At 36.4% G+C, this 22,059-nt stretch overlaps 1 protein-coding gene across 6 annotated transcripts in view; it reads left to right on the top strand.

The window, feature by feature from the left end:
- Positions 1 to 22,059, top strand: part of GPCPD1 (glycerophosphocholine phosphodiesterase 1) — a 45,139-nt gene extending 23,080 nt beyond the window's left edge. For all 6 annotated transcript variants that reach the window (XM_083831718.1, XM_083831719.1, XM_083831721.1 and 3 more), the window contains 15 exons: positions 1,433 to 1,474; positions 2,730 to 2,853; positions 3,965 to 4,211; positions 5,295 to 5,457; positions 5,548 to 5,680; positions 5,912 to 5,966; positions 7,662 to 7,754; positions 9,532 to 9,609; positions 10,390 to 10,429; positions 11,203 to 11,264; positions 12,599 to 12,664; positions 13,231 to 13,367; positions 14,492 to 14,627; positions 14,938 to 15,098; positions 20,753 to 22,059. In XM_083831718.1, coding sequence (XP_083687844.1) covers positions 1,433 to 1,474; positions 2,730 to 2,853; positions 3,965 to 4,211; positions 5,295 to 5,457; positions 5,548 to 5,680; positions 5,912 to 5,966; positions 7,662 to 7,754; positions 9,532 to 9,609; positions 10,390 to 10,429; positions 11,203 to 11,264; positions 12,599 to 12,664; positions 13,231 to 13,367; positions 14,492 to 14,627; positions 14,938 to 15,098; positions 20,753 to 20,957 — 1,742 coding nt within the window. In that variant the 3' untranslated portion in view covers positions 20,958 to 22,059. The remainder of the gene's footprint in view (positions 1 to 1,432; positions 1,475 to 2,729; positions 2,854 to 3,964; positions 4,212 to 5,294; positions 5,458 to 5,547; positions 5,681 to 5,911; positions 5,967 to 7,661; positions 7,755 to 9,531; positions 9,610 to 10,389; positions 10,430 to 11,202; positions 11,265 to 12,598; positions 12,665 to 13,230; positions 13,368 to 14,491; positions 14,628 to 14,937; positions 15,099 to 20,752) is intronic.

Raw genomic sequence — 22,059 nt, 5'->3', positions numbered from 1 at the left:
AGATGGGAGAAGTTGGGGTTTCTTTGTGTTTTTTTTTAATTTTTTTAAGAGTGATTGAAATAACCTTTGAATGTAGCTTGTAATTTAGATATCTTATGCTGCTATAGGATGGCATGTTTTATGCACTTGTCTCTTCTAGGATATGAAAAATGTTATTTTCTCCACACTTAAAAGTATACATCTATTAAATATCTTCTGATTCATTGAAAGAATACATCTTTTAGAAAGAAGCTTGTATTAAAGAAACTGTTAATAGTGAATAGTGCCATGATCACTGTTTTGGGGGGTTTCGTTTCATTTTAATTAGTGCAGTTAAGCGTTTGTGTTCCTGTAACAAAATGAGGTTTTTGTATTCGTCAGGAACTAATTAGGGAAGCAGCCTACTCTCTATTAGGGTTTAGACTTTCTCTCTAAATTCAAATAAATCCGTTCCATACAGTTAGGATTTTTTTTCCAAGTAACACTCAGTGTTTTTTGTCTCCTTAGTAATTGATTCATGTCAAAACTAGCCTCTGCAGAATCCTGTAGTTAAAGATGCATAATATTTTTTTTAACAGACCATAAAGTTTAAATTAACTTTTATCACAGAAGCTAATTTTTCCCAGGATCTGTTCCTATGAAATAGGGGCTTTCTTCATAAGCAGTCTTTTAAGAAAATACAGCAAAACCAGGATGGTCATTATAATCCTAAATTGTTGCCTAATGGTTATTAAAAATGGAGGGCAGGATTACGATTCTTCCTGGAAAAAGATAGGGTTCATGGCTGTAGAGACAAAATTTTGTTAACATTTGTTTTGAGTAACTTGTAGTTTGTGCAGACTGCTGCAATTCTGTTAACGTTGATGAATTGCTTAGTGCCTAAAGATTTCAGTTATTAAAACTGGAGAGGGTAAGGATGAAAGTAATTGTGGAGTGATTTGAATATTTCATCCTAGGATAGGGTTTCTCTCACATGGACAGAATAAGCAGGTTGGACAGAATCAATTGTGACTAACTTGATTTAGAAGCTTTAAATGTGCAGGAGAACAGCTTTCTTGTACGTTTGCAAGAAACTTGAATGTCTTGGACACTAACAAGCGTTTTAGATTCTAGTAGGACATAGATGTTACGAGCAAACTCCAAAACTATGCAGCCTTCTTGCTTTTTCTCAGTTCAGATTACTTCAGATTACTTCAGGTAATGCAGGCATCTTAGGGCGTTTTGTGTGTTGATAAGTTTTTCCTGTAGAAAAAGCATAAAGTTGGAAAAAACTTTATAGAAGGTTGCAATAGACATGCTTGTTTTGTCTGTTTCACTTTTTCCTACTTTTTATTAAATATGTTTTTTAGTAATGAAGTGGAAAAATAGAATTAATTTAACTTGGCAATGATTCCTTTTAGTATGAATACTAATTAGCATCTTTCATTCTTTTCTCCCCTCCTTTCAATTCTAGAAAATGAAATGACCATTGACGATGGATACTTTGGAATCCATAGTAAGTGAAATACATTCATCTTCACCATATACATGTTAACAAGATGAAGCACTGTAGTTGAAAAATATTGTGAAATACTTAGTTTGTTTTAAACATGAATTTTCTGCTTGTGATTGCTTCCTCGGCTTGTACAGTTGGTTTTGTATCTAGCATTTGTGAACACGCTCAGGCCGTAACTCCTAATGTTAATACAAGACTGCTAAGATGAGTTTAAAGATTATCAGTGTATCGGTGTTAAAGATCAAAATTTGTGAACTCTAGATTATACGCATGTATTTTTGGAAATGCAGATTAGGCTGTTAGATTTTGCTTTGAACCGAGCCTTAGAAAGAACTCTTCCTGACTAGCATGTCACTTAGACAAAATGTACAAAAATGTGCCTCTTCAGGTGTGCACATAACTGCCAAAACCTCTCATAAGCTCAAACCTCATGTTCTTGTGTATGGATATGTCTTGCTTTTGTCTGTTAGAACCCATTTCCCCGTTAATGCTCAACCCCTTGGCACCTGAGTTAACTCTTTGTCATGTCTCATACATCTTGTCTTCAAGTTTTTCAGTTTTTCTCATATCATCAAAGGATACATTTTTCTAGCAACTCCTGGAAACTGCAGAGTCTACTTTGGCATGAGGCCTGGCAGCTTATGCTTTCTTTGTAGGCTTTCCTTCTCCTGATGGTGATGTTGAGGGTTTTCCTCCTTGCTTTTTCCCTATTGTATCTGTTACTATATTTTGTCCTGCATGCTTAAACTGCTTTACTGCCCTTGCTTATGAGCTAATTTGACATTTGTATCTCAACTGAAACAGTCTCAAGTTGCTTCGGAGTCTGCAGAGTTCGTCAGTTTTCATCCATGTATTGAGAGATCCCTGGATATGGGATGGTTTTGTGTACCTGTAGAGATTTACTTAGCTGTTAATACCATAAATAAAATTAATACTGGAATACTCAATACTCTTCTTCAGACAGTTACCACGTGAATTTGGGAAGGATCAGTGTTCCTATTTTTTTTACCTTAAAACCCAGTGAGCAACTGCAGTATCTGTTGCTTTTTCTGGCTAGCTCAGAAAAAAGAGGTGAAAGGATGCTCTCAATATTTGCCTTGGAAATACTATTGAATAAAGCTGTTGGTAAAGGAGGATTGGCTAGAAGGTGGTATCAGAGGAACAATATCTATATTAAACTATTTAGATCTTCCTTTAGAAAGTGAAACAAGTTATTAAGTTGTCTTTCTAATTCTTGTTGCTTATTCTTTGACAGATGGTATTGAAACTGTGGATGCTGGGTGGCTGACCTGTCAAACAGAAATCAGATTGCGTCTGCATTATTCTGAGAAACCCCCTGTAGTGATAACAAAGAAGAAATTTAAAACATCGAGGTTTAGGTAAGAGCCTGCTCATCTTTGGTAGCAATTTACCTTGTGTTAATTGTCAGTACCTTCGGTTCTTTTTTTCTTAATGAGTTTAGCCTTTAGCATTATGGTTACTAATAGGGCTGTGCTGTCAGGCCAATTTCCAGGTATTTAAGTGCTTTGTAAAAACGTGGTGATATTAGATCAGTGGTGTATCAGTTTCCTCACTTTATTATTGAAAAAGTGTCCAAACTCTTCTGTTTTAACAAAGGAAGTCAAATAGTTAAAACTGTTTTGGTCTCACTGCTGAGTTAATACTTTTTAGCTCTTGCCATTCTGCTGGTTGCTTCCAAGCTATCAAAAATGTATGAAGCAATTGTGATGGCAGAAGTTGAACAGCAGGCATCCTTCACAAATATTTACTCCATCTTTGCCTTGATGTTTGTTTCCTGCTTCTTGGCTAGAACTGTAGCATTCTTAAGTAGTGGTCTGCTATACTTCAGGGAGTTTTCTTTATTCCCTTTTCATAACTTCTCCGAAGGAGTAGCTTGGATGTGGAAGCTGGGGGAGGAGAGTTGTGTTGTTTTTTTTGTGTGTGTGTGTGTGTATGTGGTTTTTGTTTTGTTTTGTTTTTTGAGGACTGTACTATTGACCCAGGTGTTTGTTCTCCTTCCCTGTTTGAATTTCTGTGATCTGGCGCTTGTCCTCGCTCTCTCTTCCCACCTTCCCACCCTGTTTCCCCTTCCTGTGTGCATGTTTTCTTGGAACTCTGGTTGCTAAGCTTTATCCCACCACATAGAGTTGTACTACATGGTGAAGGCTTTGTGTCTTCTGTAGGTAGTGTTGGCGCTGCTTCTCTGACCATTACTATAGTTTTCCCGTTAACCAAAGTTCCAGAATTAGTAGTAATTCATACTAGAAGTAATTGAGCACTTAAACATGACTGAAATAGGATTTAGACAGCAGTGGTTCCAAAATCCTACTCCTGTTAGGGCCTGCTGCATGCACAGCTCTCTGTAGTTGGTGGTGTCAAGAAGACTTCTTGTGTTGTACGAGTTTCTGCTCAAGCTGCTTTCTAATTCTCCGGTGTTTCTGAAGACACACCTGTAAGTTAACCATTTGTTTCGTATTTCTGATTGAGCAGAGTAAAACTGACTCTAGAAGGCCTGGAGAAAGATGAGGATGATGAAGAGGGCCAAGAAAAAACATCCCCTACAGTTCCTCAGAAAATGGCAAACACTGTGGAGTTCTCCTTAATAACCAACAATGAATATAAATGCCGACACTCTCAACCAGACTGTGGTTATGCTTTGCAGCCCGATCGATGGATAGAATACACTATACAAACCATGGAGCCTGATAACTTGGAATTAATCTTTGATTTTTTTGAGGTATGTCGCTTTACCACTTACAAGCAACTCTAGTCTGCATTCTGGAGTTGAAGGAGTCGATTACGTTGAAGATTCTGCTGATGGCATCAGCCTGCAAACTGATCAACTTGATCTTTGGGATGTTACTTGTGTAAATGGTTTATGAGTATGTTTGTTAATGCACCATTTTACAGATTTTTTTTTGTGTTGTCTCGTATGACACAAAGTTTTGCGTTTTCTCCTCCTTGAGAATAGTTAATACAAATTGCACTCAAATCTTAGTGTGCCGTACTGTATATAATTAGGTTAGCTTGATTTTTATCCTTTAACGGGTGAGTTCTGCTTATCCTCTCTGAATTTTAACAATGTATATAGGGACTGGTTAAAATACAACTATTTCATCTTGATTTTAAGTTGCAAAAAAATTCTATGAACTAATTAGTACAAATTAAAACTGCAGATTCTCACTACTTCATTTGCTAGTTATTTTGCACTCAAAGTATTTCAGGAAAAGTTAAATATTCGTAGTTTTTAAAGAAAATAACTTTGGTATTTTCATACTGTTTATGGAGAAGAAAGTTTTAAGCATTCTCTTTGGTCAAAAAATGCCTTTAAATCACTTAGAATCGCAATTGTAAAGTTGCTACATAGTTCCTGAAATTAACCATGATCAAGTGCCTGTTCTGTTTGCTAGTTGCCATCTTCCTTCTCTGCAAATGAGTACAGAGCTCTTTCAAACTTACATATTATTTAAGTTGAACTTTGCTCTAAGTGTGACTTGGGCATTTTAGAAGAGAGTATATTCCATACATTGCATTTTTGGTCTGAAAAGGTTACCATATCTAAGGGGTTTTTTTAAAGATTAATGTACGTGGTTTTCTGGATTTCAAACAACAATTTCATATTCCTATTTGTAACTTGCAACATAGTTATATGAAAAATTTTAGTCTGAAACTTGTGTTTTCTGTAACACATGGGAGATTTCGTTATGTTAGTGACTGTGTATGTTTTGCTGAGGACCAAGGTTTCCATGAGAAAGCAGAGCTGGTTAGTATTCTCACCTACATATAACAGTAGGTGTTTTGGTTCTTTCTTTGTTTTTAGGAAGATTTAGGTGAGAAAGTACTGCAAGATGATGAGCTCCCAGGTCATGTAGGTTCTGCCTGCCTCCTGTCATCCACAATTGCAGAATTTGGAAAGAGTGCTGGAATTCTTACACTTGCTATCATGGGCAGAAATCCGAGGAAGACAATTGGGAAAGTTCGAGGTACAGTTGATGCAAACAGACGTAGATAACTTCACTGGAAGTCACCCATTATCTGATGACAAGTGAAACATTTGATATCTTTCCTTGTAGTGGACTATATAATTATTAAGCCAATCCAGGGATACACTTGCGATATGAAGGCCTCATATGCAAAATACTGGAAACCAAGAACAACTCTAGATGTTGGACACAGGGGAGCAGGAAATTCTACAACAACAGCTAAGTGAGTTCATTTGTGTTTTAATCTGTTTGTTTTGTTTAATGTTTGGTTTCATGGATACCAACTGAGGAAGCAGCTGGTTTCAAATTAAAAGCTACAACACATAACTGTTTTAACTCTTTCAATATCAAACGTGAGTGTTCCACAGAACAAAGACTTCCAATTTCTGTTTCTGTTGCTTCAATGAACTTCATGATGCAGTTGATAAAACTTTTTTCTTTGCCGTTATTTCAGACTTGCTAAAGTTCAAGAGAACACTATCGCTTCTCTGAGGAATGCTGCAAGTCATGTACGTACACACATTTACATGAACGCAGTACTTGTATGGTTAAAACTAGCTTGGCTTGTATGCTTCGTTTTCAAGATTCAGTACAATAAATCTTAAATATGCTGATTAAAAAAAGAAAAAGGCGTTAAATTATGAAGCTGTGGAAGTTCCCTGAGAAATAAGAAGGGAAGAAATAGCTTAGTTTAAACTTTCATTCTTAAGTTCTTCAAAAACCCCTTCCATCCAAAATGTTCTGGTGTTATTCTAATACAGGGAAAATTTTAACTTCAACCCTGCAGAGATGTAGGATTGTGAATAATTTTGAACAGATGAATGAAGTCTGGCTCTTCTAGAGCCAGCATACTCTGAGGCAGCAAAGGTCTCACTCAGGGACTGCAGAGTACCTCAAACTGGTTTACAAAAAAGGGACTTGAGAGCTGAGTTCTAAGAATAAGTTCTTAGAATAGAACAGCCCCTTGTTCCAGTGGTTCTTACAATGAAGATTTTGACTCCTAGGATCTTAAAACTCTCGCGGGATATTTAATTTGGAGATACACTCCTCCAGTACTTAAATTCTGTGACCTAGATGGTTGGTTTTATTCCTTCCAAAAACTTGTTCTTGAAGTGATCTGTGATAAGATCGGTCTAGACAAAGAGGCAGTGAGGCGGAGTAGCTGGAGTCAGTGCTATGGAGCACATTCAGACATTCCTTGTGTAGCTCCTGTTTTCACTGAAGAGCTGTGGTTACAGTCACAGTAAGATGCTGCTATGAGATCACGTGCTGCTTAACTTGTAGGTTTCTGAGACTTCTCTGGTACTATAACAGTACCAGAAGAATCCACTAGCGTGGATTCTTACCAGACATCCTTTGTAGTTACTAATACTCCAGACTCTGCTGCCATCCCTTTATGTTTATTGGCTTCTTATTCCTGAGCACTTTAATTCCCCAAGAGTCTCATTTTGGAGGCGGAGTAGAATTTGAAGGCAGCGTCTAGACCACGCGCTGACTGGAGAGCAAATGAAAACTACAGTTATGAAAAGATCTGTTTAAATAGTACTTCTTAATTTCCCGGTAGATACATCAGGTTTCTAGATGCTTTTAAAAAGTCTGCAGAAAGTATATTGAGGCAGAAATTTACTATAAAATAATAACATCACCAGAAAAATATTTTGAATTATTTGCGGAATGAGAAGACTGGAAGCCACCACCACAAAAATATTTCTGCTGAGAAAGGAATGATTGGGAGACAGTCAAAATAAGTCAAAAATTGTTTGTGTTTCCCGTAGTTTCTGGGCCTTCATGTCCATAAATTATACTTAGAGCTCTTGTTTAATCTTTCTTCCCTTTTAAGCTTAACAAAAATAACATACAACATAAAAATAACATACAACAACAAAAATAACATCTGAAAATGATAGGAGAATACTGGATATAGCAGTTTCTGCTCTTGCACATGTTACAACACTGCTACTCTGTCCTTTTGGTTTTTGTTTTCCCTATTTTTAATTTTTATTTTTAATTTTTTAATTTTTAATTTTTGAGTAAGATGTGACTGGTAATGACCAGTATTGCATACAGCTTCTGGTAGATGTCCAGGACCTGCATATATTTGGAAACTTGTCTTCTGAGTTTTCTGCAGTTCTCGAGTCCTTGTGCATCATCTGTTAATGGGTTTTTGTTTTGTTCGGTCGTGAATGTTTTTCTGTTTTCTGTAGGGAGCAGCATATGTGGAATTCGATGTACACCTTTCTAAAGATCATGTGCCTATTGTCTACCATGATCTCACATGTTGCATGGCAATGAAAAAGGTAAGGATGATGATCATGTCTGTGTTTTTATCTTGGTGTGACCAATCCAGAAACTAATTTTTCTTTCTCATAGAAATAGTTCTGGGAAATCAACGAAAGGAAATAAATATGTAGTGTTACTGTATGCATAAAGTATGGCTGGGAAGTTGAGTTCTTCCTTTTGATGTTGTAGCAACAGTGTTTCAGATGCCTGATCTGTATCTCTTTAAATGTAAATTGCAGTTATTTAGCTTTTGTTTATTTATGGTTTGAAAGAAAAATGCACGCAACTCCACTGGAATCAGTAGTACCTCTTACTCTGAGAATCTAAGGGATCCCAAGACCTTCTGGTTGTTTTTTTTGTTTGTGGGTTGGTTTTGGTTTGTGGGTTTTTGTTTTGTTCTGATTTGATTTTTGTTTTGGTGTTTTTGAGGGAGAGCTGATGTGATTTTCAACATGACTTCTCACCCCTGCTGGTACTTAACTGTTTAGAACAAGTATTATGTACTCATAAATGCACATTAGCTTAAACCAGAGTCTACCTTGTATCCCAGTAGTGGCCAGTGGATGGAAAGCAGAAAATAGGAAGAAAAATGAATCTTCTTGATGTAGAAAGCTTCTGAAAAATTGGATTAACCACAAATGGCTCGGTTTCCATTAATTTTTCTCATTCTTTCTTGAACCACTTTTCCTTCTGCATTTTGATCTTTCCTGTACCTGTGAGGTAAACGGTATAATTCATGCCTTGTGGGGACAGTAAGTGAGGCTGAAGAACTGCTTTGGTTTGCTTGGTGGGACAGAAGGAAAGGAGTTAGAACGGATGTGCTAGGAGCAGGAAAACAGGACTTGAAAGCGTCTTGTTCCTCTCCTAGCTCAAGTTATCAGTTGTTGCAGTAGTTACTTTTTTCAATCAAAACTTTCTGCTGTTTTTGTAAGCATTGAGAGTAGGATAATGTAAGCAGTGAACAGTACTGTTATTCGTGCATATGGATAATTGTTCCTTAAATGGTGCTCTGACCAGACATTCACAATACCTTTTAAATATCCAAGTTTCACGAAGCATAAAAATCGAGTGTTTTTATGGTGACATAACACTTTTTAATAATGAGAGAAACATAGGCCTAAGAGCTGGTAACTTAAACGCAGAGTTATTCTTCCTTCTGGTCTGTTGCATATTCTCCCTTGATCCCAGAATAGTTGTACTCAACCACAGTGCAAAGAGGCAAGTTTGGGTTTGAGCAGTTCTGGAAAGGGAAGTACTTACACAGTGAATCAGTGTTGTCTTGTTGAGTATTAATTTCTTTATAGTGAAAGGAAGTGAGAACCATATTGACAGATTTATTTATTTTTTGGCAATAGATTCTTGGAGCGGGGAGGGCTGTCTCAATTTTACCAGGACACTTGTCTCTTGGTATAAGCTTCAGAGCCATTGGATAAATAATTATGTCTTGGAGCATTTCAATGGATTTCTTTACTTGTGGATGTAATTTTTCCTGAATAAATTAGGTGATCAAGTTTTACAGAATGAATGTATTAACCTTTTTTGAAGGTTAACATGGAAGAACATTGAACCTATGACTTTAATGAATGACCAAGTCCTGGTTTTCAAATTGACACCTGTTTTATGGTTCTGAGTGCTTATGTTGTCTTTTGATAACTGATCATCTTAGTTGTTACTATAACACTTACATTATCAGTAAAAGTCAGAAAATTTTAATGGCTTTTCATGTTAACATTAAAAACATATGTTTTTAGTACTTTTCAGTGATGCTTCATTATGTATTATTTCTCTTCAAAGAAACTGGATACAGAGCCTTTGGAGTTGTTTGAGATTGCAGTCAAAGAGCTCACATTTGATCAACTGCAGTTATTGAAGGTATCGTTACTTTTTCTGGTTTGATACACTAGGTGTGGGATTTGTAGCTTTGATTTTTGGAGTAACTGCACATAGTGTGGGAGAGCATAAGCTTCACAAGTAGTACAAGTAGAATAAGTAGTTAATTTCAAGTATGGTACTCTTGTACCATCATTACAGCTTGAATAAATATCATTACTAAGGTTTTCCAGAAATAGCATCCAAACAACTTGTATGGGTTTACATCATTATGCTACCATTCATGTTTTAAAAAAAAAAAAAAGTGTTGGTTGGGTTAATTTAAAGCCAATGCTTTGGAAGAAAAATACCGTTCATCAGGTCTGTATAGTTCTTATATTTCCCTGTTAACAAGAGAGATCCAGATTATGTTGGCTTCCTTCTTGGAGGCGCATGTAGAGGTTCAGAAGGGTCCGTGATTCAACAACCTGGATTGGACAAACTGGCTAGAACTACTTGATTTTAATTGAATTGGGTATCACTGCATCTTCCAAACAGAAATTGTCTGCCTGCATAAAAGGGGGGTCAGGGATAAGACTGGGCCACTGAAGACCAAGGTGAGATACCTGTGCTCAGTCAAGGAAGCAGCTGGCTGAACCAAGAATGACGTTTCTTTTTACTTCCAGTTACTTCCACTGTGTCTGTAATGGACTTCTAAACGTAAAATAAATAGATAATAATAATTAAAGTTTAAAAAAAAATCAGAAGGAAATTGTGTTTTACTTGTAATAAGATCTCTGCGGGTGGAACACTTGTTAATTTGATTCTTTTTATGCTTCTTAGCTGGCTCATGTGACTGCCCTGAAAGTTAAAGATCACAATGGTGCGTACTTGTTGGCAAGAGTATTGGGATTCATTTATTACAATGTAATGATACATAGTCAGTGATTGCAGTAACTTGTTCTAATCGTATTTGGCTTTTTCCTGAAAGTGTATAAATGCTTAATTAGTTACTTTAATTTTAAACTGTCTGTAGAGTTTTTTGCTGGGAAGTAAACACCTGAGTGGGAGTCACTCCCTTGGAAGAGAGGGGACAGAAGGGTGGAAGTTGCTTGCATAGCTAAATATATATTGATGAGTATTCAAAGTGTAATTGCCCATAGTGTTTCTTTCTTATGCTTCTCTGCTTTTCTGGCACCTCTGCAGAATTGCAGTCAAGAACTTTGCTAACTGTTACGGGGCATCTTATTTGTGCTATCTATAAGTCTCAGGCTGTAATTCATCTCCTTCACGGGGACATCAAAATCGTGCAAAGCATCTCTCATATCCTACTTGTCTGGGAAAAGAGAAAATAATAAGCCTTGACAGGCATGGTTGCTTCCACTCAATGTAATTCAGTGACTAAAAGAGTGAGGTATGGGAGAAGCTGCTTCTGACAAATACTCTGTCCAAAAAAAATTCCTGCTGGCAGAACAGGAATTGTCAACACCATTGTTGGGAGTATGTCAGTGTTAGAGGGAAGACTTAAACAATCAAAAGATAAACCAGGTTCAGTTTTTCATTCTTAAAGGTCTTGTGGTTCTGAGCAAGTTACTTCTTGCTGGGATTAGGAGTGTTACTATCTATTTTGATCCAATATTTTGTGTTTATTTTCAGCATCTTTCAAAGAAGAAGAAAATTCTGCTTATGAGACCCAGCCGTTTCCTTCTCTGCAGAGAGTAAGCAGTAAACGTAGAGCAAGATATGATAATTATAGAACACACAAACATGCAGTTTTTATTATTATTATTTTAACCATCCAATATCAGTGTTGGAACTGAAAATCTAGGCTTTTTTTTTTTTTTTGGACACTGGAGCCTCTTCAGCACATAAAATCAGTAGTTTCCATACCTTCAAAGGCTCTTGATTCAGAATCCCAAGTTGTGTAGATCAGGATACGCTCAGTTTAGCAGCTGGCTAACCATCTGGGCATGGCGTTTCAATGCATTGACAATTGTTTGCTGAATTTAAGGTTTGTGTGTGGGAAAGGCTTTTGTGAGTTCATTGTGTAGTCTTGGCCATGTAGCGGAGCCAGACGTAGAGAAAACAAAAGTGAGTATCTAAAATGTTTCCCTTTGTGACTATTGGCTTTGTATTGGTTTGTTTTTCCCAGAAACTACTGTCCAAATAGCTTGATACCATTTGCAACGTCTTTTCTGGAACTGCTATTTTTGTTTCCCCTTCATGTTCTCTTCCTAATGTCTAGACTGCTCATTTAGCATGTCTTTTAGGGACTTGTTTTATACAGTAATACTGCTTTCTATTTGGACTATAACGATTATTAGTACCCAGTTAATAATTATGTGAGAATTAATATAAATTATTCATATAATAAAGAACTTTGTGTAATGGACTGAACTATTGAGGTTCAATTCCTACATGTTTTGGTTCTCCAAAGTTGACTTTCTTCCTGTAAGAAAGGGAATGTTACTCTTTTCTGTACCTTCATATTCATAGGATTAAAGAATCATCTAGCATTTTTTTAATTTCATTCTTGTTAGTTTTGCATTTTGACTTAGTCACCCTTTAATTAAAAACTTTATTTACAAAAATTTCACTTTTTTGTTAGTATCATAATGGTAAGCTCATGGATTTCGTACTTAGGACTATTGTTACTGAAGGTACTTTTTGTATTAAAAAAAACTTTCTACAGAAGTATAAAACATGTTTCAGGAGTATAAATGGGGCATTTATCACAAGTGTTAAAGGTGAATTGACTTGCATTTGTACTTGATCAAATCTTGATAAGAAAATTTATGAAAACATTTATGTATTTCCTAGCTTTAAACTGAAGTAGAAAAAAGTAAATGTATTAAGGTTTTTTGGTGTTGTGTGTTTTAGTTTGTTTTTTCTGTTTGTTTTTAGTTGACTGTTAGACCCCACTGGGGCTAAATTCCAGTGTATTCTCCCAGTATAGTACTTAGTACTCCCCAATATAGTATTATAGTACTCCCCAATAGTACTTAGTTGACCCCTTTAGCAGTGGAGTCTCTTCATAATGAAATCTTTGCAGGTCCTGGAGTCAGTTTCTGAAGATGTTGGCTTCAACATAGAAATAAAATGGATCTGCCAACAAAGGGTAAGTGAATGTACAGGAGATTTACTTTGATACTTTGCTGTGTTTGTGGCTAAGGCTTGCAATTTGATATGACAGTTTCTTATGAGCTACAAACAAAGAAGCATTTTTATTTTAGTGTGACCCTTTTGTTTTATGGCCCACGATCTTTAAAACAGAGTATATCACCACCACTCTTGCCACTGAACATACACAAGCATGTGTGACTTGTAGGACTACATGTAGGACTCAGCTCATAGTGCAGCTCTGCTTTTTTCTGCATTTTTTTAATGATCTTTCATGGATTTCCTTTGTATTTTCAAAATTAAAGAAGACTTCATAGCAGCTTTCCCTGTAGGTGGGAAGACTGAATTTTTCAGTCAATCCTGCTGTTAGAATTCAACTGCTCTTCTGAGACAGTCCTGTAGAGCTCTAACTGGCATTCAGGAGACTGAAGGAGTGACTTCTGTATTCAGACTTGCAAACTCAGTTCTTGTTTTACTCAAGTTGAAAGAGAGATTATAGCTTGTTAAAGTAATTTTAGTAAGCATCAATTAAAATGGCTGAAACTTGTCTTTTCTTTTTAATAGGATGGACAGTGGGATGGCAACTTGTCAACTTACTTTGATATGAACCTCTTTCTAGATATTATTCTAAAAACGATTCTGATGAATGCTGGAAGAAGAAGAATTGTTTTTTCTTCTTTTAATGCAGATATTTGTACAATGTAAGTTAAGGAGAAACGATATATTTTCTTTTTTTTTTAATTCCATTAAATTTACTTTCAACATAGGTATACCCAGCTATTCACTAATAACAAGTTCCAGTTAGACCTAAAATTTGGGTAGAAAAATAGATGGGAATTGAAACAAGGAATTAGACCCCTTTGATATCTGAGCTGTGACAAAAAGTAGGAAAATGAAGTCCAAGTAGATATTTTTGTTAGGTGCCTTCCTGAATGCTTCAGTCTTAACACAACAAGAAAAAGTAAGGGTTTCTTACGGTATCACCAAGTCTTTTTCAGTTATACTTAAGGGGTACACAAGCCTAATTTGCAAACAAAAAATTGTTAGATTTTTTTCAATGTACCTGCCTTTTTAAGAGGACAGAAAATTAAATAGCTTTGAATTACCTACGGTGGCTCTTTTTGGTAAGCAGAATTCATTTTGTGGAATGTCAGATATATTGCAGCACAGAAAAAACAGGAAATAACTGGGAAACAAACAGTTGGGATATATGTGAATTAACAAGATGTATTTTGTAACAAGAAGTGATTGAGCGCTATTAATGAAAGGCTTAATAGAAACATCATTTGACAAGAGACTTCATTGATGAAATACTATGGAAGGATAAATAGGGCAAAACCAAATCAGGGTACTGACAAAAGAATTACAAAACTAGCGTGAAAGTGTATAACATGTTAATCCCGAAACTGTGTTTCCATCTACTGTCATTTCATGCCCCTAATTGGTATTATCCATCTTGAAAATTACATTAGTAAGGTTAAGTATTGTACATTAAACACGATGGTTTCTTATCATGTATTTTTGTTTTGCTCTATTATACATTTGAGAAGAAAATTACAGAATTGGATAGCTTTCAAGGATTTTATGTAAACATTTTGTGGGTGTGGATTGGAGTTGAACATGAACTCGAGCTTCCCTTCAACTGTGTTTTAATCTCTGACAATGGCAAACTGGTGGAGCAGTTTGTCACATACTCGCTATGAAAATGCAGTACCATCTTGTTGCACCACTCAAATGCACATGCAGCAAAGGAAGTAATTCTCAAACAGTAAGATTGAATTTCACTGCTTTTAAACTTCCTACTTGCAAACGTTTTTTATAACAGGGTCCGGCACAAGCAAAACAAGTATCCTGTGTTATTTCTCACCCAAGGAGAATCTAAGCTCTATCCAGAACTTATGGATCTCAGATCTCGTACAACTCCAATTGCCATTACTTTTGCACAGTTTGAAAACTTGCTGGTAAGCTGACAAGCTCTGGTATTTCTCTGCAATAAAATTAAATTGAATTATTACTAATTGTTGTAAATCCATGATTTTTTACCCAGAATTGTAAACAAACTCATAAATGTGTTAACATTAGTAACTACCAAAATAATGCTGTTGTTTGAAATTTCTGTTTAGTATGTTGCTTAAAAAATACAGGGCTAAACCCTTTAATTGTACTAAGTTATTATATGAAGTTATTATAAGGAGCTACAAGTGTCAATAAAAAAGCTAGTGTGAGAACTTTTCAGAAACAGGTTTTTAATTGAAGTGTTTTATATTTCAGGGAGTTAATGTGCATTCTGAAGACCTGCTGAGGAATCCATCATTCATTAAAAGAGCCAAATCTAAAGGCTTAGTTATTTTCTCTTGGGGAGATGATGCAAATGACCCAGATAACAGGAAGAAGTTGAGAGAATATGGTGTTCATGGGCTAATATATGACAGGTATGTTATTGTGCTTAAAAAAGAAAAATTAGAATAGTTAAGTTGAAGAAATGGTTGTATCCTGAATCCTGTGAAGCTTCACATTCCTTTATGATTGACTGGGTGCAGAATATCTTCCTTTTCTACTATAAACACAACAAGCCCATAAAACCAGTTGCAGAACAAGATACACTAATTCCTATTCTTTCAGCTGTGTATATGAATCAGAATAACTGTTGTTTCTCATCAGGCTAATGTAAATAAAATCTAACTCTAAAGAACTAGTGCATGGCCTACACATTTAGTACGCTATTAACCTTTCTGACAGTAATTTTTCAACTGTGTATTACAGTGTGGTGAGGAAAGTGTTATTTTAACTGTCTGACTGAAATTTTCAGCTGTCTACATTTACTGGTGGAAATAGTTAACACAACTTTTAAACAAATGAATTATACTTAATTTTCCCCAGCCTTGTGTTTAGTTGTGTTTCAGAGCTCATAGAGTTATAGAATGGCTTGGGTTGGAAGGGCCCTTAAAGATCATCTAGTTAAAACCCCCCTGCCATAGGCAGGGATGCCACCCACTAGAGCGAGCAGGCTGCCCAAAGCCCCATCCAGCCTGGCCTTGAACTCCTCCAGGGATGGGGTATCCACAGCCTTTCTGGGCAACCTGCTCCAGTGCCTCGCCACCCTCTGAGTAAAGAATTTCCTCCTAACCTCTAATCTAAATTTCCCCTCTTAGTTTAAAACCATTTCTCCTTTTTCTGTCATTATCTAACTGAGCAAAGAGTTGCTCTCCATCTTTTTTATAATTACTCTTCAAGTACTGAAGAGCTGCAATGAGCATTCATGTATAGTTTACTATTTTTTTGTATTAAAATACCTTTGGAGTGACTCTCAGGGCAAACTGCCAAAAATAATCACTTCAGAGGTTAAGGTATCTCTGCGGTTCAGGTTGACATCAGAATACTGTGGTAAATCTTTGAACAAAAGAGTTACTTCGTCTTTTCAAAAATCAGAAGTTTCAGGTCTTATATCTTAAAAGATACTAATAGCAGGAGGTAGTTGCACAAAAACAGTGTTTATTTCGCTTTTACAAGAAGAATCTTGAACTTGGAAAGCTGAAATTTGTCAGAAAGTCTAATCACAAAGAATATGTAATTAGGAAAGCATTAAGTGTAGTCAAGATGTCAAACTATGCAAGACTCAAACCATCGAACTTTGTGCTTTAGCACAAAGGGTATTCCTTTTATACAAAGGGTATTCCTTTTATACATTTAGGGTATTCCTTTGCACATGGTGCACCAAAAAAAAAAAAGGCGAGGAAGATCAGGTAATTGTCAAGGGCTCTGTACTCTGCAAAGTGAAAAATGAAAGTCAGATTGATATGTCTACAGTCAAAAAGTCAAATACACTTATTTTTATAGTTCTAGACTCCTAGTGCAAAAAGTTACCGAACTCCCTTCAGTTCATTCTTGACTACTGAGAGTCATTCCAGACTGGGTGGAGATTATCTGGTTTGCCAGTGGTCTTCCTCCTTGTCCTGTAGTAGGTCTGCCTCTTCTTGTGGATGGTAAAAAGGAGTAATGAGGCTTTTGCACTGGGGAGCAGCTTCAGGCTTAAGTCACTGAAACATCAAGTCATCTGCCCTGCTGCAGCAGTGCTGCTTGTTAGACCTCTCAACATTTAGGCCCTGATGGTGGATGGAAAAATCTCTGGACTGGCATGCACAAGATCTGGTACTCTGGCTCTTAGTGTACGGTCGTATGGGTGTTACCAAACTTGATTCTGTGCCATGCTTGAAGTGATAAATCATTGGTCTGTGGACAGGTGGGGTGTTCTAATCAAATATCACTGCTTAAAGGGTTCTTCTTGAAATGTCTGTGCTTCTAATGACTGCTAAACCAGTCTTTTCAGAGTTGTTAATTACTCCTGATGTAATAGATGAGCACTAGCATGGTAAAACAGTAAAATGCGTGACAGCCTTATTTCTGTCTTGGTGCTGCTTCCCCTGCTCGGATATGTAATTGCTCAATGCTACTGAAGTAATGCTGCATTTATGCCAGGGCTGCAAGTCTGCGAAGTGTCATCATGTGGCCTCTTTTGTGCTGCTTAGTGGGCATAAGTTACAGCATGATAGCAAAACACGTTTTACCTCACCTTTTGATGACTGACCAATTCATTGGAATTGCTTATATGCTGAGTTGCCTCGTGGAGTTAAACAAAAAAAAAAATCTTTCACCTTCATGCGCTGTTCAGACCATCTAGATTCGTAATACTACTCATGACTTCTCTGACCCACTTGCTCCCCATATTTCTTCTACCTTGTTTACATCTTCACACTTCGAGAGGAACACAAAAATAATAGCGATCGCAAAGCTGTTCTTAAAAAAAAAAAAACACAGTAGTTCAATAGTGCATTTTTTTCTCTTTACTCAGTGTGACTGAGTAGCAAACAATCACTTTTTTTCAGTATAACTATTGCAGTCTGGTTAACTCTAGTTTCTAAACACTGCTAATTTTTTCTGTAGGCAAAAATGAATATTGGAATGCTCCTTTATGATCCTTAATTATTTTCCAAAGTTAACAATAGAATTAAGTTTAAGCTTAATATAGATCCATTAGAAGGAACATGATACTTCTGAAAGTGTCAGGTAGACGCTGTCCTGTGCCTGGTGTTTTGTGTTGCTGTTCACTAGAGCTTTACTTAAACCATCTTCATAAGTGTAGTTTGTGAGAATGTTAGGAAATGAACACGTGGATTAAAATCTTTAGGTGAACTTCAGGTTGTTTGGATATGACCCTGGGTTATTGTTATGGCTGGCATCTGGTAATTGCGTCAAATATTATGAACTGTCTGGGTAGAGATGATTTCTGTAAGCTATTTTTCTGAACTTAGTTATCCATGTAAAGATGAGCAAAATGAATGTAGCCACTCGCGAAGATGGGAGAAAAGCTCTGTGCTGAATACCAAAAGTTGCTGATACCAAGTGTCGGGGGAAAAAAAACACAGGTAGGGAGGGTCTGATTTCGTTTTGCATGGAGGAAAAGCTGCAAGGCTGAATCCGAGAAGCTTAACAATGCCACTGCTGTTAAAAGAACCAGCTCACTGGTGCAGGGGGAAGATTTTTTTTTTACCATCCTTTCTCCACTTGGGCTGCAGATCATTAGACATACCCAAAGTCGTTAAACGAAATGTATGGTCTAGTGCAGTTTCCAGGACAATATTTTTGCCTTTTTCCTATGTTCAGTGAGCATTTATCTCAAAACTTAAAATATCAGAACTACTTGTATAAAAGACAATCTATAGAAAAGGTGACACCTCTGCCTCAATATCCAGGCTCCTATTTGGGCCCTAAAAAAGTACATTAAAGGCACATCTGTGGATCTTCTTTTAACACCAAAAGTTAAATCTCATGATAAAAACTCATTATTAGTCTGGTGTTTAGATTTACTGAAAGAAGAAACTTTAACCTTGTACAGACAAATTCTCTGGATTGGAAAAAAAAAAAAAAAGTGTTTTAAAACAGGGTTTTGGAGGGGAATTATCTGGCATTTTTCTCCTGGATAAACTTTGTAAAAGGTCCAGAAGATACTTCTGTGTTTGAATTTACTTAAGACTGTTCTTACTGAGTTAAACTCTTATAAGGAGTTGGTTACATATTAAACACCAATGTGGAGAGGGAGTGGGTGCTAACTTGGCTTTGCATTATCATCTTTTTTTTTTTTTAATTCTCTCTACATGATCTAAGTTCTGCTTGTTGAATAATACATACAGCTGCATGAAAATCGTTAAGCCAGCAATCCTGAAACACTTTGGCCGAAAGCTTTTCTATGAGTATTTTCAGTGTGTTTGTCTCCCCTCTAAATACTGCTTTTCCTTATGGCTTCGTGTTGAGTTTGCAGGTTCCAGACAAAAGCTTTGTGCTGTATCAGTAATTTTCAAAAACGAATGCAAATTTTGTTGGCAATAAATGCAAAAGCATTTCAAAAACTTTTCAAAGCTAAGACTGATTAAATCTGTGTCATCTTGTACAGGTTTTTTTGCATGAAAACAGTATTTCCCTGTGACTGACTATATTTTTGATTTTTTGATTTTTGAAATAATTGGTAAGAGAGATCCTGGAGCCATGGCCTTTCTGAAGGTGTAGAATAGGGGACCCAAACAAAAAGTGGGAACACGAAATTCTGAGGTGTAAGAGTAGTTGTGCTTCAAATGGTCTTCTCTGCCTTCAGCATAAAGAAGCACTATGCATATTGTAGCAGATGTTCCAGTGAACAGTCTGAAAGGAGCTTGGAAGGCTGTCTTCTGCAATCTTCATTGAAAAGAATTGAATATGAAGCAAGAATTACAGAATTTCTGCTTGCCTTAGCAAAGAACTAATAGAATACCTGCTAGAAGCTGCCTAGCAGCATGCCTAGCCGTGTTCCAGAGCCAAGGGGCCTGGAAACATGCCTTTGTTTTTCCATTGTCTATCTGATGGGAAGGGCTTAAAAACAGCAGTTCATAAAAGGGTGTTGCTATATTAACAACAGAAACAAACAAAAAAAAATCCTTTCTCCTAACTTCAGTGCTACGTCTTGAATGCATGAAAGAATTGATAATACGTGAGCTACGTTAACTAGAGAAAGCAAAGGTCTTATCTGCATCGTGGGAAAAAGGTTGTATTGCAGATAGTTTCTGTCAGGCAATTTGGGTTCGTATTGTAGTCCTGTATTAGGCTGTAGGTGCTGTGCAAGTAATTGAACTCTGTGCCTTTGGTTCGTGTACTTTAAAATTGGACAGCTTGCTATCCTTGGTCTTACTGTAAGGGACTTGATCAACATCTGTATGCCCTGTAGAATTGTTTCCAAGCTCATTTACGATATCACTCCTTGAGCAGCTTATTATTTTTGTCTTAAGCTTTACAACAGTTCAGAATGTGTCTTGCTGAGGTTTAAAGGCACCTGGCATTCTGTTTTGGTTGTGCCATTGTGTTTGGACATAGGTTGAAATTACTGTGTGAAAGAAAGGGTTGAAGGAGTCGTAGATGAGAGGCAGTATGAATATTCATAAGATGGCGAAGCAGAAGCCACAGTAATTCCTTCCAGAAGTTTTCTTAGGAGATAAACCTGGAGACCTGCAGTATCTGAAAGCGTATATGTGCAGTAGATAAAAGTGAAGGGAACTGGACTGCAGAAAGTTGCCAGCGTTTACATTTTGCGTATAAATAACATACTGATATTAGAAGTAATGTCAATGATTAGATTGTATCCTTTTTATTTTGGCTGCAGTAAGTTTATGCCAAAGTAGACCAGTGGTTTTTCTTCCTTTCTTTCACCATAAAGTGCCATTCACTCCAAGTAAAGAGGAATTATTATTTAAATGATGTAAGTAGTTGAATTTGCATTAGGTATGAATAAAGATCAGGTTTTGTTTTTTACTCTTCACCTAATATTGTAATAGTAATTTTAAACAACCATAAATCAACCATTGTGTAGAAGACATACCGTTTTATATTGGAAGATTAGAGACAAAACGTACGGTACTAACCTCAAACATCCTGTTTTTGTAGACTTGCTGGTATATGACTTCATTAGGAGGAAAAAAAGACAAGAGTAGCTTCATTTAGTTGTCCTGTGAACTGTCAGGTTATACTGATAATTCTTTGTCTCTTTTTTTTCTCATTTATTCAGGATATATGACTCAAATCCTGAACAACCAAATATATTCCAAGTAGAGCAACTGGAACGTCTAAAGAAGGAATTACCAGAGCTGAAAAGCTGTGTGTGTCCCACAGTTAGCCACTTCAAATCCATATCTCCGTGTAAATGTCATCATAGTTGCCTGGAAGAGAAAACTGTAGATAACTTGCAGAGCGTTCAAATGCAAAAGGACTGATTCTAGGCAGAATGCTGTTTTGTATCTGTTTAACTTCGACCATCGAAACAGTGCTCTCCATGCCTTGACTGTTTGTTTGTTTGTTTAAGTCCCCCAAATAGCAATAACTGTGTTCCTCCTTCCTGACAATACTTGCTAAAGTTTCAAACAATGTTAAAATATTCAGCCAGTTATAGTTGTTGCAGTTTACATACACAGTTTTAAGTTTCCCATAATCAAGTCTCAAATTTTGAAGCAGTAAATTTAGTATTAACACTAAGTGTGTTTAAAAAAAAAAAAAAGGCACTCTAAGGAGTGGAAGTTAAAAAACTAAATTGTAGAGAAATTACAATGACCTGATGGTGAAAATGCTTTAAAAAAAAAGTTTTGATTTTGATTTTACTTCAGTAGTACAGCTCATCAGCCTGTACATGACACCAGGAAATTAAGAGTGATTGTAAGGTACATAAAATTAGATCTAGCCCCAATAAATCGGTACCTCTATCTGTATATTTATTTGCACTGATAGATCCACCTGTATAAAGCTTTGTGCCATTTAAAAAAAACTCTACACTTTTAAGTAAATTGCAGTGCATATTAACTCATTTTTCCCCCTTCATGGACATTTAGGCTGCTGCCATTGTTTTCTGATTTGCCAACTGAGTGGTACGGTGTCTGTGTTTAGTAGCGAGGGGTGAACCACAAGTATGAATATTTTTTCATTAGTCTCACAGAAGCCTGCTAAACTTTAGGAATGTTGCTCATAATTTTAACAGAATTACAGAAACACCTGTCAGTGGCTGAGAATCTTTTTTGCACAGTAACCTTAATAAACGAACCATGTACCATGCACAAACTCTAGAAAATGCATGCTTTAGTTTTTAAGCATGAAATTTAGGTGTTTGCTGAGGTCCTTGCATCTTTACGGTGCTAGTTATGTGTGAAGGGTGCAAGGACTAACTAAACTACTTAACCTTCTTTGCCTAAAACCACAAGCCTGTTATTCACAAACATTTGGAAAAAAAAAAAGGCTATACCATACATGGTTTGTCTTTCTTACATAATATAAGCCACTAGCTTTTGTATTTTGCAAGAGTTGATTTTTTTTTTTTCAGAGCAAGAA

This window comes from Anser anser, assembly GCF_964211835.1.
Source record: "Anser anser genome assembly, chromosome: 3".
In the NCBI taxonomy this organism is placed as follows: domain Eukaryota; kingdom Metazoa; phylum Chordata; class Aves; order Anseriformes; family Anatidae; genus Anser; species Anser anser.
The sequence above is the reverse complement of the archived record's forward strand: the minus strand, read 5'-3'. Positions and strand labels throughout refer to the sequence as shown.